Source organism: Mugil cephalus, chromosome 3, assembly GCF_022458985.1.
Source record: "Mugil cephalus isolate CIBA_MC_2020 chromosome 3, CIBA_Mcephalus_1.1, whole genome shotgun sequence".
NCBI classification, from domain to species: domain Eukaryota; kingdom Metazoa; phylum Chordata; class Actinopteri; order Mugiliformes; family Mugilidae; genus Mugil; species Mugil cephalus.
The window spans coordinates 1,471,629-1,488,509 of NC_061772.1; the positions used below are offsets into that span (position 1 = coordinate 1,471,629).

At 40.4% G+C, this 16,881-nt stretch overlaps 1 protein-coding gene across 2 annotated transcripts in view; it reads right to left on the reverse strand.

The window, feature by feature from the left end:
• Positions 1-16,881, reverse strand: part of cdh8 (cadherin 8) — an 81,675-nt gene that overhangs the window by 48,542 nt on the left and 16,252 nt on the right. For both annotated transcript variants that reach the window (XM_047581450.1, XM_047581449.1), the window contains exon 3: positions 294-588. In XM_047581450.1, coding sequence (XP_047437406.1) covers positions 294-588 — 295 coding nt within the window. The remainder of the gene's footprint in view (positions 1-293; positions 589-16,881) is intronic.

Genomic DNA, 16,881 nt, shown 5'->3' on the forward strand with positions numbered 1-16,881 from the left:
GGGCCGTCCCTAAGTGTGTGTTGACATTGATGCCAGTTGTTCAGCTGCAGCACTGAGCCATGGGTGAAGTCCTGGTAATTTGATTTGATTTATCATTCTTGCATTTTCATTTTCCAAAATACTTATAGCGGGCAAGCATGTAAATAGGCACATTCATTGCCTCTTGTTCTTATTCACTCATTATTTTTATGCAATAGCCCATTAGAGATCAGTCATCTTGGAAATCACAGACACTGATTAGGGTGCCGTGTGAGGCTAGAGAGGAGAAATGAGGTCTGTCTGTTGTGACTTACCAACAGCAGACATTTCTGGAACAGCGGCATGGTAAGGACCTTCAATGAACTGCGGTGGATTGTCGTTTATGTCCTGAACTTTGATGATGAACTCAGACGGTGGCTCCAAAGGCTCATCTGTATCGGCATTAACGACCTGGGCTGTAAGCGTGTACTCTGCCTTCTCCTCACGATCCAGCCTCTTCATAGCATGGATGTCACCTGTTAACTCGTTGATGGCAAAGATGGTGCCTGCCCCCTCACCAGCTAGGACATACTTGATGTTCTTGTTGCCCACATCCAAGTCTGTGTGTAGCTGCAATCAAAAGGAGACAGGAAATATTAGACAAAATTAAAAGGTGCAGTGGAGTCCTCAGTTTAATCCTACGGAGTAAACACATGGGGGGATAAACCCCTTAATGAATGCAAGTTGATATGCTCAGCAGATTCTGAAAGTTCTCACTATGTAAATGCAGATAAGTACACGGTGTTACTATAATGGGTTGTTTCTGCTGCTGCACTTGGCTGAAACTTCTGTAGCACAGGTACTAAACCTGGCTCGACATGGCCTACGCTTTGCTAAATGAGGCCCACAGGGGAAAATAACGGTATACGTAGCACAGGAAATGGACATTAGCCTACATAGTCCCTTGTTATACATCACAAATACATCATACAAACACACGCTGCGGGGTATATTGCTCCCTGTAGTATGAAAATCATCAAACGAAGAAGCTAGACGTGCTAGGTATGTGCATTCTTCGCCACAGCAACAATACCAAATCCATAAAAAATTTAAGAGGAAACTCTGCTTGTGATGTTTCACACTCACAAACGACTAACACCAAAGTCACTGGACTATACCGCATGTTCCTTATTATGTTTGTAATTACAGTTTCATTAGCTCACTAAAGCTGCATTACGTGCTAGAATCCCACTCGCTGCACGGGCTGAGTATAACTAATGAGTCTGACAATGCTACATGAGGCTGTTCAAACATCTGTGGGCAGAAGAGCAGGCAAAACCCTCTGCTGTTTCAAGTTATAAAAAAGTAAATTGGAAGGGCGGGAGATACAGCGGTGTGGAAAGAAAGAGGTCAGGGAAAAAAGAAAAGCAGAAGAAAAGAACAGGGATTATTCACACAAACAGACAGAGCACTTCCTTTACTGTAAGTCACCTTTCATATAAGCCCCTTGATCCCGGACGTGAGTGACTTTCAGAGAGGAGGAGAGAGGCAACATTTACAAATCCAACAATACTCAGTTTTTGCTGGGGCACGGCTGGCAGCTCTCGCCTTTTCAGTTTGTATTACTGTAAACATACATGCATCTCAAAAGCACAGATGTACGCACCCAACTGAGTGCACAGACATGCATCAAAACATCTGTATTCAGCAGCTTTAATTTCATTTCCTGCTACAGTGTTTCAACGGGGACTCCTGTGGGAGCGTGGCTAGGGTGCAGAGCAGCGAGATAGAAATCTGTCTGTGAAAATCTCGACCTCTAAACCCCCAGCAATGTTTTTATAAGCTGACTTTTATGTATATTCTGTCTCCGAGGTGTTGTTCGCAGACACTGACAAAGCACGTTCACTTAAATTGTCACACCTTGCACTTTTGTTTTCCTAATTGTGCCATCATTTTACCTGAATGATGTAGCTCATTAACACAAATGCCTTGCAACATCCTGCACGCTGAGAAACTCTTTAAATGAGCTCAAATTAATGATGATCTGTCATTGTATTTTTTTCTGTGGATTCTTGCGTGCCATGTAAGGCCTACAGTTCAGCATATGACTGCATGTGTATTTGCCTCTGGCACTGGTGGGTCGGGGGGGGGGGGAGGAGGCTGGCCGGTGATTATTTCAGCTTGAATATTAGTTTTGCTTGATTCATATTTCAAACATATTTTTAGCAAAACATAAATGATTAAAGCCTGTGTGCTTGGAACTGATGCTGGCACTAATACGCCAACGTGAGGTCACCCATGTGCAAATGTGTTGTGTGCTCTATGACACTAAGGTTTTAAATATGAGGAAATATGGGAATTTGAAATAAGTGGTTTGTCTCTACGCTTCAGTCAATTACCTATGAAAGTTGTAGATGACATTTATGGGAGGTTTATACATTTACAGTAATGGCACATGAGGACTTTCAATCTGCTTATAAGGATGCTATAGAACAGTCAATAGAACCAGAAAAGCAAATAATTGGATGTTGAGCTGAAAATGCTTTGTCCGTAGCTGTTTTCAATGTCATCTAAATTTTTACCTGCCTGTTATAATAGGATTGGCAATCATCGTGTCTATCAACTTCCGCTTGTAGGTACACCCTGCAGACAATATTCTTCCTTCAGATGAAAAATCTGAGAATAGTCTCCTCTAGTCAATGTATGTCTGTATGTACACTATTCTGTACATTGGAGAAAAATGATATTTTCCAGAGAGTAGTGTAGGTTTCAGTGACACCTATGCCGTCTGGTTACAGATTGCAGCCATCCCTCACTGTCCTCTACTGAGTTAACACGGGGCAACGCGGTCCAGGAGAACTGGGTCCAACTCCCGTGTGGGGCCATTACTTTCCCCTCTGTTTTTGCACACGCTTCATGTTTTCTTTCTTTCTGTGTCACTCTTTTGCTTTGGATTGTAAGTATGCAACAAAACATGTACAGTTCATATTTTGGTTGAAAATACACCTTTTCACACATTGGTGTGGACACATCTGTTAGGGCCGACTGAAACAGAGTACTTTCAAAGTTGTGCTTTGATAATGGATGTACCATTTCACCTAAATATTTTACGAATCACAAAAATGTTGTCTTAAAATACTATATCACAAACTATCATGAGACTGTGATGTCAAAGAATAAGAGAATCACAGGTGGCCTAAAATGCCAAGGCATTTTCTTCAGTGTTCCACTATAGATACGAGGGCCTCATTCTTAAGTGAACAAAAGCACAACTGTTCTTATTCTCTGGTGTTCATACGCTAATGAAAACCTAATTATGAATATTACAGTCCATTTCTGACAATCCCCTCAAATATTACACACAGCTTTAACAACCTGTTATTTTCAACCACATTTCATGTGGCTTCATTTTTCATGGGCTTGATTTGTCTTCCTGTGAGTAGTTTTAGCATTTAACATTTTAATGAAGTTCTAGCAGTGTATAGCTGTTGAGTTGGGCAATGCTGAATTATAGCTGGCAACTAGCAAAAATTCTGACAATTAACAAATCCTCTCCTTTCCAAAAAAAAAGTATGCTGTGTTCTTTGAAAAAAGTCCCATTCAGTTCTCATTTTGCTAGAAGCTGCCACTGCGACTCTAAATTCATAGAAAGATGAGGAGAAGTGGCTGTAACCAGTTACAGTTCTCTACACAGATGTCTCCTCTTATTGCCCAGGTTGCCCACACTGGAGTGCACAAACGGTCATCAAAGAGTACAATTACTGTGGGGGGGCGAAAAAAAAGTTTGTCATACGTCTCTGTCATTATGTCATCATGTTGTAGTTGCCCAGGCAACTGCAACAGCAGCAACAATCAGTGACATTGACTTTACTTTAATATTCAGGACATGAGCTGATAATGTATAACAACACACGCCGTGATAGCTATGCATTACAATGCACACAGGATCCACAAAACACTAATACAGAACTCTGAGCACCGGGTGAATAAAGCATACATCTCAGGCTGTTTTAATGCCTCTGTCGATTTAGTACAATGTCAGTAGAAATGTTTGTAGTGTGTCTCACCTGGCTATAAAGTCAGAAACTTTCAACACCAAATAGTAATGACCTTCAATTCGATTTTTGTTGTTTTATTCATGTAGTGCAATAGCAATACAAATTGTCAAAATCCGGTCTGAAACCTGGCCTGAGATGTACAAAAGCTGTCCTGTGCACTGCAGTTTCAATATAAACCAAAGCATTGATTGTATTACTGTATGAAGGTAAACAAAATCTATCTCAAAGTAGAAATGATGGTGTGAGTGAATGCAGTGTGTGTATTAACGCTTGGAAGTGTTAATGCCCTTAGCCACTGTACTATGGCAGCTGAAAAGACAGACATCCATATGAAGACATATTCCTCTGGTCTCCGCCAGTACACACGCACACACATAAACACATGCACACCTCAACCACAGCTCCCAATCAGGGGCTGCATGGGACTGCTTAGCCTGTCAGCAGAGGAGGAAATATGTCAGCCCCTGCTGAAGATGAGTTTTTTCTGCAATCACTTGAACAATCACTATGCCCTAATGAGGAAGATACCCCCCCCCCCACACACACACACACACACACTACTCCTATGTACTCTATGTACCAATTTACCAGCAGGACTGGAGAAGGAGAGACGGATTGAAGAAAGGAGGGAAATTATTAACTCTGAAATACTAATCTGAAAAGTATTTCATGCAAGTAGTGTGATATCAGATAAAATGACATGACACAATGATAAGAGAAGGTGAAAATACTTAAGTACTACTAACACAAAATTGCACTGAAATAAAAATACTTTTACCTTTTGCCATTAATGATGTAATACTGTACAATATATAGCATGTGGTATAAAGTGGCAAGCAAAGCAGTGTGAGTATGTGCTGTATAATGGATTACTGTGTTGACTCTAATTGTCTTGTTTAGTGTGGTCCTGATGTGGGCTTGTTTAACTAAGGTCGCATGACCAGACCAGCCAATCATACTGAGGGGAAATGTCTTGCTAACCATTAAATATGGAGAAGATTGCATGTTGTTATGTAAAATGCATGGGAAGCCCAAGGCCATGCACTGTGTGGACTAGTTCAAGACGAGCACCTTTTTGTAGCAGCCAGATGTTGACCTTTTTTCTATTCAGTTCAGTCCATCATTATGGCCCAGTTCTCATCTGGTCAATGCAGCTTGGTCACAGAACAAATCCAAAGAGTTCATTTAAGGGGGCCTCACACTGCAATGAGGGATCAACAGGGGGTAATTCATTGCCAAATTTGATAAAATTAGAGATTTTTTTCCCCATCTGTGCACCCTTAGGCAACTGTAGCCTAAATAGTTACTCCAGATAGATTCTACTCAAACATGTCGGAAATTAATTCTAGCTTCCTCCCATTTGTTGGATTTCAACTCTGTTAATTACACCTACATGAATAATATGTAATTCTAAATATTGCAATAACATTTTGAATGTACGGAACAGATGGCGCAATGCATGATATATGATACACTTAGCTATTCTTGGGAACATTTTCCCTCCAGTCTGTCTCATGGCACGTAGCGGTTTATCAAATTGGACAGAAAAGTTCCCTTCTGGTGTGAACCACAATATACTTTATATAGAGGTGGTGGTACACTGGAAACAAAAAGTTTCATTCAGAAACACTATAGCCTGAAACATTATCAGCCCCCTAATTCATCGTAACACAAATGAGTCTAAATTTAAAGGTATAATTAAATGAGTCGAACAACGCTCATATTCATTCATTTTTACATGTCTGCTGATTATATATAGATGTTTCTCATAACTCAGAGAGTAAAGATTTTTAGAATGATGGGTTATCTATTGTTGTTTTCTTTCAGTAGCCACAGAGGAATTAAACCCATGAGGATTTGTGGGCATCTGTTGCAACAGAACAATAATCAATATTGCTTTTCTCAGAGGTCAAACACAGTATTCATGGCCATACAGAGGAGTGAGTGCCTCACATGTTTTCCTGTTCATGTGTTATCACTGCAGACGCTCTGCTTTATTGAGACAATGGGAAAGAGATGGTGTCATGACCCATGTACCAACAGAGGTGATGGTTTGTAATTGAAGCCAACTCCACTCAGAAAAGGTGCAGTAATTATAATCAGTGACAGAGACTCTCAATGTTATACCATCTCCACAAACACACTTCTTGTATTTTTTCTTTATTGAACAAAGAGCTCATTCATTGGCAACCCATCACCTTCTGCCTTCATTCGCCTTTTTTTCCCTCTTTTTTCTTGAACAGCCATGAATAAACGAGACAAACAAAAAAACAGACAGTTTGTACTGGATTTGGGTGCAATCCGTCCCAAGGTCAATCAAGGCTAATGTGTTCCCTGTCCATCCCTGCACTTTGAGCAATGGCACATCTGTAGCATTCATTGCCACCGGCGCTTTATTGCTTCTGGAGAATAAGTCAAAGTCAAAGCAGCTACCTTTAGTACAAGAGGGCGACACAATTAGATTTAGCCACCCATGAAAAGCCTTTTGTTTGTGAGTGTGGATACATGACAGGATGCATTTTAATCACAAGAGGATACTGTGTCACTGCAGAGAGAATGGGAAACATGAACATAAAAACAATTCTGTATAATACATCCAAGCTCTTGGCTATATAAGCTCTCTCTTCAAGAATGATCTTTCATTTCAGATATGCAAGCAATCTTCAGTATAGATTTTTACCGCCTGCTCATTATTGCCTGTTGTTAGAACAAGAGAGCATTGGACAATCAGTCTGTTCACTGGTGTGTGCCTGATGGAAACCTCAACAACAGAAAACAAAGTTAAATAAAAAAAAAAAAAAAAAAAAAAAAAAAAAAAAAAAAAAAAAACGCCTCTGATTAAATGCATTTGTCCAATTCATGGCAGCTCCACATGTGTCCTCAGAAGAGCTCTGCAGCCAGAATAAAGCCTTTCCAAAAAAAAAAAAAAAAAAAGCCTGTGATTCGAAGAAAACAAACAAATAAAGAAAGAAAGAGAAAAGAAATTGTGAACAATAAAGAGACAGAGCCATGAAAAAGTGTAAATGAGCTCAGCTACGGGTGCTGTGGTGCGCATGCTGTGTGTTAAATAGAGGGAGATTTTTTAGCATTAACCTCGACTACTGTCATTACCGTACCTGTGGGCCCCAAACTCATCGGTATACACAGCATGCCGAAGGTGGGTGGGTGTGGAGGGGCGCTAAACAAAACAAGCTTAATCAAGGAGCACAACAGTTTTCTCTTTCTTCTGTGCAGCTGACCTAATCAAATCAAGGAATGAGATTGATTTCACGAGGTGCAGATGGATCCCGTAGCAAGTCTAATTCAATGTGCCGGCTCTCCACTATGATGTGTGTTTTCTCGGTCCAGATGGTGCTGCTCGGGTTTGTAATTCATATTTCAACATTTTACCCTCACCCTCCTCTCCCTTTCTTCCTCCAACCATTTCTTTCACTCTGTTTTTCCCCTTTTTTTTGCTCATAGTTTAACTGCTGAGTAGATGAGTGTTGATGTGGATAAGTATCACAAACTCATCTGTCAAACATGTGATCCTGTGATCTTGTTAAATGTAGCAAACAACACACAAGGCGACTGCTGGGTTTCATGGTGGTAGTGTTGACCGCATGTTTAAAAAAGTGAAGGACAAAAGGAGAGCCCTAGCTGGTATGAATATAGTCATCATACAGAATTTAATTACATTACACCAGGTTTCATAAATGTGAAATAGCTTCTTTTTTTTTCCTTTTTTTTTCAAATTAGGAGGAGGGTTTAAAGAAAATCTAAAAGGAAATTTGTAGATATCTAAAAAACAACAATCCTGAACTGAAAAAAATATGTGATCAAATATAAAATAGAATTTAAACTTAATTAAATATATAAATGAAATTAGTAAACAATCCAGCAGTGGGCAATAATCCAATTGGATTTTTCTGTGAATTCCATTCAGCCTGTTTCGAGATGTCTTATATATATATATATATATATATATATATATATATATATATATATAGATATATATATATAGATATAGATATAGATATAGATATAGATATGCTAAAATTTCCATAATTGGAAGGCACGCAGCGTCACAGCCAGACGAAAAATGCAGATGTGCTCCACAGTGCCTGTTCAAGCTGTCAAAGGCATTGTTCTCAACCTGAGAAGTCTTGCAAATTAGCCGGTTTCAATGCCAGCTGCCACTGCTGGAAGGGCATGCATTGCTGGTGTTCCTGCAGGTACCATATACAAGTTTCTTTATGGAGGCATGAATAATGGGCTGTGACAGCTTTGGCTAAGCACTATTGTTTTTTCTTGCAGCAAACCTGTACTGTCCGAAATGTCTGAAATTAAACATGTATTATATCATTTGCTAATATACCATACATGCATGTGGTCGTTCAAATCTTCGTAACTTTGAATGGTGACGTACTGTTTGTTCTGTCGTGCAAGGGTTTAAGGACCTCATCCCCAGGAGGATCAATACTCCAGCCACTGTATTTTGATGAAGTACTTTTTGTTGTTCATCATTCACTTATGCAAACATGCAACTCATAAAGCGCAGGCTCACTCACTGGATGTAGTTTTTCCACATGTTTGTATGGGACGTAGCTTTTAAAAGGCAGGTATTGAAAAAGCTCAGGCCTAAGAACAAAAGGCAGTATAAATGAGGGGTTCATTGGCTACATTAATAATCATCTGTGCCTTCTCCTTTGAGAGGCCTCTGATATCGAGTATCATTAGACATGCAAATAACAGCTCCATTTTCCCATCCCTGGGATTAGCACGGAAAGAGAGAAAAATGAAGAAGAGGCATTACTGTGGCAGAAACAATTAAGCCATCCTCTTCGCGGAAGCACTTGGCAGCCAGCTTCAGACTGGTAAGGGGGACAGGAGGGGTCCTTTGGCTAGGCAGCAACGTCAACACGCTTGTCTGACTGAATGTGCAATTGCACAGAGCATCGCTTTAACATGTCAGATCACCTTGGAGTGGACGGCAGCTACAAGCACAAGCACTTCTTCTGTGTGTCATGATGCCACTGTACGTGTTTCACACTGTCTGGAACACAGACCCAGCGACAGCGAGCGGGAAGGGAGGTGGAACAAAGGAACGAGGAGTAGGGGAAAAGTAGACAAGAGAAAGGAGACAGTCGTCCCTGTTGTCTCATGTGGCAGACAACAATGACACATTCCCTCTTCTGCCTTCCTTCAGCCCACATGGGCAGCCGTTAAATGCATTATCACGTTGCTCAGAATCCCTCGGCCTTCCTGGTGCCATCTAAGACAGATAAGCAAGGCCTCTCTCACTTACATAATCACATCTTTTGGATAAAATGACCAAGTTTTGTTTCCAGCTGCACCTCAACAATAAAATAATAGCACTTTGATATACAGTACAGCAAAAAATACTTTCATATGCTGAATTTACTCTTCCTTCTGGCGCTTTGAAAGGGGGAGTGGGCAAGGAAATTGCCTCTTGTAGCCCATTTCCATGATCCCCTCATTACCCTCACTTCATTTCCAAGTTATCCTCATCCACACACTTCTTGCTCTCAGATTACAAAAAAAACCAAAATATATCAATCTTGGCCAGTTAAAAGGGTAGCTGAAAGAAAATAAGAAAGTAAAAAGGTCAGAGGGGTATTATAGCAGTAAGGTCCAGCAGCTGAATTAAAGGAGCATTTTTAAGACAAGAAGAAAAAAGTACTTTTTCTGTGTGAGTCTATAAATAAGAAGGAAGAAAAAGATCATTAAAAATTCCAAATGACAATGAGAGCCATGAAAGCATGTAGCCCAGAGTTCAGTCCATCATCCTGGAGACAAAGGCAGGGCACTGATTCAAAAAGTGAGAAAGTCAAATCAGCGAGTCCCTGAAATGCTCACGTCTCCTCACATCGCTCCCTCTTTCACTCTCTTTCGGTCTTTATCACTCTCTTCCTCCTCTCCTGCTCCCGCTCTGTGTCTTTTTCTGGAATCGCCCGTCGGTAATGTCAACAGAGATTTCACGGCACAGTGCCGGTGCATCAGCCGGGCTCACATTTCCCCTACCTGTGATTTACATCAGAGGAGAGGCTCATGGGGGATTTTCCAAGCCAGCATAGGGAGAGGAGCGGTGACAGTGCTGTCGGGGGTGGTGGTGGGTGAGTGGGGTGGGGTGGATGGAGCCGGTACCCTGGGGCTTGACGCAGTGAGGCACTCTAACAATGGTTGGGTCGACCACCCGGCTGAGAGATGCTTTTACTACAAAGGGAACCTGCATGAGTGTATTCAGGCCCTGCTAAATGTCACCACTCTGCTTTTACAGGTCTGACTGAGTTATTTCCAGCATATTTTGGAACAGTATATGAATTTTGTGTAAGCCAGCTTTAAGTTTGCACCGATATGCAGTGTATGTAGTTCATATTCTTAACAGCATTTTGAGCATTGCACACACACAGAAAGACCTATCACTGTTTTCTTTTTTATTAAGGTGACAGTTTTTAAAAGCTGAAACAACACAGAGATTGTTATTCTTGATTCAAATAGTAACCACTACTATTATAAAATGATATATTCTGATTATAGTATGTACATACTGTTCAAAAAGACCTCGGTTTCTCTCTTTTTTCTCTCTTTTGTCATCATCACTCCCTCTGTGTACGCTTGCAGAAGATGAGGACAGAGTAAAAAGTAACCTCAATGCAAAAATAGTCAAGTAAATGTAGGAATAGTTTGGTTTGAGATTTTTGAAGAAACAAGAAGAAAATAATTTTCAAATTAACGTGGCCTATCACAAAAATTATTTGGGAGGTCTCAACCTCCTTCTACGCCTCTTTTACCACATCCACTGTAATGCTTGTGAGAATAAATAAATGAAATGTCAAGCCATGCATCGGTAGTGGTTTTTAGCATCTGAAATCCAACATAGTTCAGCCTATTTTCTTATAATCCTCAGTTTATTATGTGAGGCTTTCACTATGAGAGAACATTGTTTCTTTCACAGCTGTTCAGGCCTTCATTAAAACCTGAGCATAAGGCAAAGGTGGAAATACATCTTACTCCAGTCCCAATAATAAGAAAGGATTATATATTACATAAAAATTAAACAGGATAAGAAAAAAAGGTGTTAGGAACAAAACACTGGATTAGGCCCTGCTTTCACTCTCAGAGTGGTTCACTGGTCTTACAGGGGTCAGCAACAATAACACAGCCTGACTACCGTTTTGAAGATTCTGAGGGTTTATTACCATCAGAAAAAAAATATATATTTTTTTGCCCACTCTTAAAATTTTTATTCTTTAATATCTTATTCTCGTGCTTTTCTTTTATGTACTGCTCTTCGCCCTCCTAATTGCCCTTCGGGGATAAATAAAGTTTTTTCTGATTCTAATGTGAAGTTCCATATAAGCACAGATAAAAACAACATTTTAAGTCCAGGCTTGTGAAGACCCTGTTATCCACTACCCCTACTGTTTTTCTACGAGTACTTCTACTAAACATAGTGACAAGATGGTATTTTAAAGTCATATAGACTTATATGGTCTCTTTCCAAAAAAGTGAAATGCAACGTAAAGTGCCCCATAAAAACAATAAAATTGTTTCTAAAGGTCAGCGTCTTCTTTTGTAGCAGAAATGACAGTGACATGAAATATCTCATATTTAATTGTGCCCCAAATCAGTGTGCGTGCTGTGTTTCCCGTGTTTAACCAGCAGAAGACCATATGCAGCTAAATGAAATGTGTTGTGATGGTTGTCATGTCCGGAGCTAACAAGTCAGGACACGGCGTTGGTACGACATGCCATTTGTCACCCGTAATAAGACATGAGAGTTCGCAGACATTTGAAGGAAGTCAGCATTGAAAAAAACGACTCCTTCCTGGAAAGACACACGATGAAGCTTGCCAGGAAGGCTTTTTTTCTGAGCCTGTGTGTGTGTTTGTATGTGTATCTCAATGAATGTGTGCATATTTTTCTCGCTTGCCGGCTCGATTTGTGTGCGTGCGTGACAGATATGTGTGTGCATCCTTGCTTGCGTAAAATTGTGTAAAACAAAGTCTGCAGTGGGCATGTGTGTGTGTGTGTGTGTGTTTGCATGTGTGTCTCCCTGTATAAATGCCCCCTCCCTATTACAGCTGACTAGTAGATGGATGCTGGCTGTCACACCTGCCTGACTTTGTTCTTGCCAGATGCGGTGGGGTCACAGGGAAAGCGCCCAAACACTCATCAATCTCAACCATTGTCCAACATTCTTTCAGCTCCGGCAACAGCTTCCAATATCCATTTAGTCGCTACAGATGCTAGCAAAAATGCTTACATACACAGAAACGTGGTGGCGAAACCTACTGACCTGCGATGTTGGTGCATTTGGAGGTTGTTGTTTTTTTTCATGCAGGACGTCACAGGATCAGGCATCAGTTACTAAGAGCTTGTGACAAATAAAAGTTTGAGTTTTCATTTACTCTGCCAGGTCGTCATTGTCATTAGGCTGGCAGTAAAAGAATTTGCATTTGGTGGGTTCCCAAAGGCTACTGTCAAGTGCTATGAGTGCCGGTATACTTGTTGCAAACTGAGGTCTTTTCATTTAGAAATAAAGCCAAATGGAGGAGCTTTGGAGTCAATTTAGAAGAAGAGGTGAGAGCAGCCTGGAAGGTCTAAAGGATACAGCCATTAACCAATCAAATGACATTGCCAATGTTCTAGATGAAGCTAATATTCTGACAGCTTACCCATAAAGTGAAATAATGTGCATCTTTTTTTGTTGTTGTTGCTCACAAAAATGCTATTTTGCTTTTGTGAATTCACCAAACTCAATTACATTGTAAATACACTCCCAATACAATATGACTTCAATGCAGAGAACCCAGAAAAGTAATTTCCATCATTTTGGCTTGCAGAGTTTTGCAGTTCCCTTGATAGGATGCAGCACTTGAGTAGCCAATCCGTTAATGGGAGGGAGGAACACTTGGATTTAGAAAAATATAAACCTGACAAATAAATTTTATTCTGCTGGAGATTTTGTTTTCTTCCAATCCAAAAATCAAAAAACAAAAAAACAAGTTTGTAATGAGCTTGTAGTGTCTGAAATATTAATGGCAAAATATGCAATAGTGGAAGGATGGACACAGCAGAAAACGAGCTAGTGTAGCATCTTCTACAGTCAGTCAGGCTGTGTTTATAGATTTATTGGCCAACTGCTGCTGCTGTGGGTCATCCTGTCATATTCATAAAAAAAAAAAAATCAGTTTGTAGTGCATCTTATTTTTGACATATCATAGTTTCTCAAGGTGCTAAAATGTTCTTCAAACGGTAATGGCGTGAAAATACAGCTCTCTCTCAATCTCCTGGCTTTGCCTGCCTCTCCCTGTCTCCCTCTGTGCTTCTCAGTGTCTACATTTTCACCCCTCAGTCTTCTTCTCTCTTTTTAATTCTCCCTCTCCTATTCTGGGCCTCCCGAGGGTTGGGAAATAATGTACACAAACATAACAGGCAAACGGGAGAAGCGCTCATGTTGTTTACCATACGAAAGAGGAAAGAGAGAGAGCAAAAAAAAGGAGGAGGAAGAATTCATCACAGCATGCATTTCCATTCCCGTACCCACTTTAATTGTAAAAAAATCAGAAGTTTGGAGAATTCCCCCCAGTATGCAGATGCACTTTGATGCTGTCACTCACACGGTGTGGGGCTTTTGATTAGGCCTTGTCTGTGCACTGGAGGCTCATGACCACACTTGGCAAGCAGGAACCATTAAAATCCCAGCAACTTTGGCTCCCTCCTCAGACTCTCTGTCTCTCTTTGTCTTTCTCCCTCTCTAACTGGGTCACCTCTGCATGAGATTTGATACTTAACGTAACACCACTAATAACTTATGCTTGTTATGCAGGAGAGGGGAGTGTGGGCACGTGGAATTGAATAAGTTCAAATTCCGCAAAGAGAAAAAAAAAATATTTATCGTGAACGCAGTGGCTCATGCTGACCATACCTGTGCAACTTGGACATTACCACTGTCTTGGGGGATAGACTTATTTTAGTATATTTACGTGTAGCGCTTCTACCTATTTTTCTTATTATTCTTGTCCATGTCACTTCATACTGATTGGCCCCAATTTACCCTGAAAGGTACCAAGAGCATACATTCAAATACTTGAAATACATTATATGTGTATGAATTACTTGTGTAATTTCGCTCTTTCCAACATGACCGGACATCCCAACATCCACAGTGATACAACTGGAAACCTTTGCTGTATCAACCTTCTCTTCCCTCATGTTTCTCACCTGTGTATCTTTCCAATAAAATCTAAATTTATAAAAAAAACAAACAAACAAACAAACAAACAAAGGCTTTAAATAGGTTATACTTCAGTTAACTCAATCTTAAATAGACAGGATGACCCTCATGTGTCATGTTTACTGCTGCCTAAGTACTCAAAACAATTGAATACTCCCTTGAAAACATTACAAGTACTATTCTGTTGAAAATGTTAAACAGGCATGATTATCTCTGTGCTTCAAAAAGAGCTGTTTAGGATTAGAGATGTTTCAGGGTTTTTCTAGTATACAATGAACATTTTAAAGTGCTTCTTGTGTGGTTGGGAAGTAACAATCACCCTTAGTTTCTCTGTATATGTGAATGCATACAAGGTGTAATTGTATAATTAATAAATGGTGTGTTTTAAGTGACTTATAGTCAGTGGAAAATAGTGGACTTTTCAGTACTCTCCTTCATAAGACTTGGTGTCGAGACTGATAGTTTATGCAGTAGTATATCTTTATTTTAGAGGCTTGTGGGATATCCCAGAGTTCAGCAGGTTAAAAACAACTGTGCATTTGTGTGGTCGGACATCTGGAAAGCAACAGCACGTGTGAAGCAAAGACACAGTAGCCATGTGCAACAAGAAGACAGTGAACCAGAGAAAGAGTGACACTTACAGAGAGGATGACACTTCCACTCTGCCGCCCACTCCTCTGCACGATCACACTTCCTTTATGCCTTTGCCGAGTCCTGGGGACATCTTCCATGCACACTGAGTGTCACAGCAGACGGATGACTAGCTTCAGTAGCACCATGCCATTTCCCCTTCTCACACTAAACTGTCACACCCCCCTCCCTCCACGCCTTCATGGCCTGCCGGGCCTTACTGCTTCTTGGCCTGGACTGAGATTCAACACACACACACACACTCACACACACACACACACACACACACACTAACAAGAACACACATACACAGGAACAAATTCTTTCATGCGTACATTGCACAAGAGCAGGCCTCTCTCTTTCAGTCTGAAAATTACACTCTGTGGGAAACAGTTAAATCACACAGTCATCTCACTACCAACTTTGCTCTCAGTGACTAACTCTTCAAATTGTAACGTCACTGGATTTTACAACACAGCCCATATGGCATGAAGCTAAAATAAAATTGTACATTTTTTTTAAAAAAAATATGAACATTTAGCAAACTGTCAGTCTAAACACTGAGCCTGTTTCACAAACGTTTGACATTGCAGGAGTCTGAAGTATAAATGATTTTAAGAGCGATGGCTGTGAATGAATGCAACAAAACCTACACACACAGATAAAACCTCTGAGCCGTGTGCCCGAGCAGCTTCCAGCCCCAGTAATAATTATTAGGACAGTTGCAAACACTGCCAGGAAATTATCATGAGCAGCCTATTGCTGTTTTCTCTGCATTCCGATGATTGGAGAATAAACTGGAGAAAAACACAAAACAGGGCATAAAACAAATGCTAGCCCCAAGACAATGCACAACAAACAGAATATTCAAGAGAGGAGGAAACTACTGTATGGAAAGGGATAAAAAATGCCTCGCTCTGAGAGTTCAAGATTTGCCAATAGGAAAACTGCACGCTCTTACAAATCAAAATTTGCCACCAATTTGCTCTTGTTCAGATTTCTGGAGGGGATGGCAGCTTGTTTTTGTCCCCTGTCAGTGTTGGGAGGTTTCTGAAATTAAGCTTGTGACAAAACATGCATGTTACTGTACTGGGAAAAGGGATTCTACCAGTACCGCAGAATACCATTTATTCTTATCAATATTCGTGCATTAAAGTTCATTTGCAAAGCCACATTAACGCCTGTGGTAAAATCTACTCCTGCTCTGCCTCCCCTTTAAATCTCTCATAAATCTCTGAACCTCTCTCCTTCCCCCAGCATCATCACAGAAAGCCATACTTTTCAATTTCTGGAGTGAAAAAAGGACAGGGGGTAAAAAGCCTCTTCCAGTATTACATCTTTTCTACTTTATTACAAGTCTTCTGGGAAAATGGGGGCAGCACTGCAGCCTGGCTATCTGTTTACATTTTCCTTACAAGACTATATTGGAATTATAATTGTGTTCTATGGTGCCTTCTTTTGGTGCCTTGCTCTGTTTAAAGGTCCTGTGGACCCGGGGAGATGAAGAAAAATGGCCCCCTTTTGAGGGATTCGATTACTGAAGAAGAAAATGCAGCTGGCCCTTTTTTCTTTTCCCTTTTTCTGTTTTCCTCCAGGTGCCAATCTCTCGGGATGCTCGATATTAGAGGTGGAATGGCGCTGACGCAAAAGTGTGCAGGGAAATAATTTCTTTCTGCAACAAATGGGGAGAGAGGCAAAATAAAATAAGTGAGTGAGATAGGTCATTTTGGATTAGATGATTAAAAAGATGTAAAATGTTTTTCCTATTGACTGCAGTTCCTTCTTGAATTATATTAATTGCTTTATTGACTCAGTCTTTTTTCTTTATTTTTTCTCTTGTCAAGGTGCTGCTGGTGTTGATGATGATGATGAGGTATCAGAGTTAAACAGCACTGTGGTAAAAACAAGCCTTAAAAATAAATCATTCTAAAAATATTTTTGATTAAATCCATTTACACAGACTCTGACACTTTAACACACGCATCATGTGTT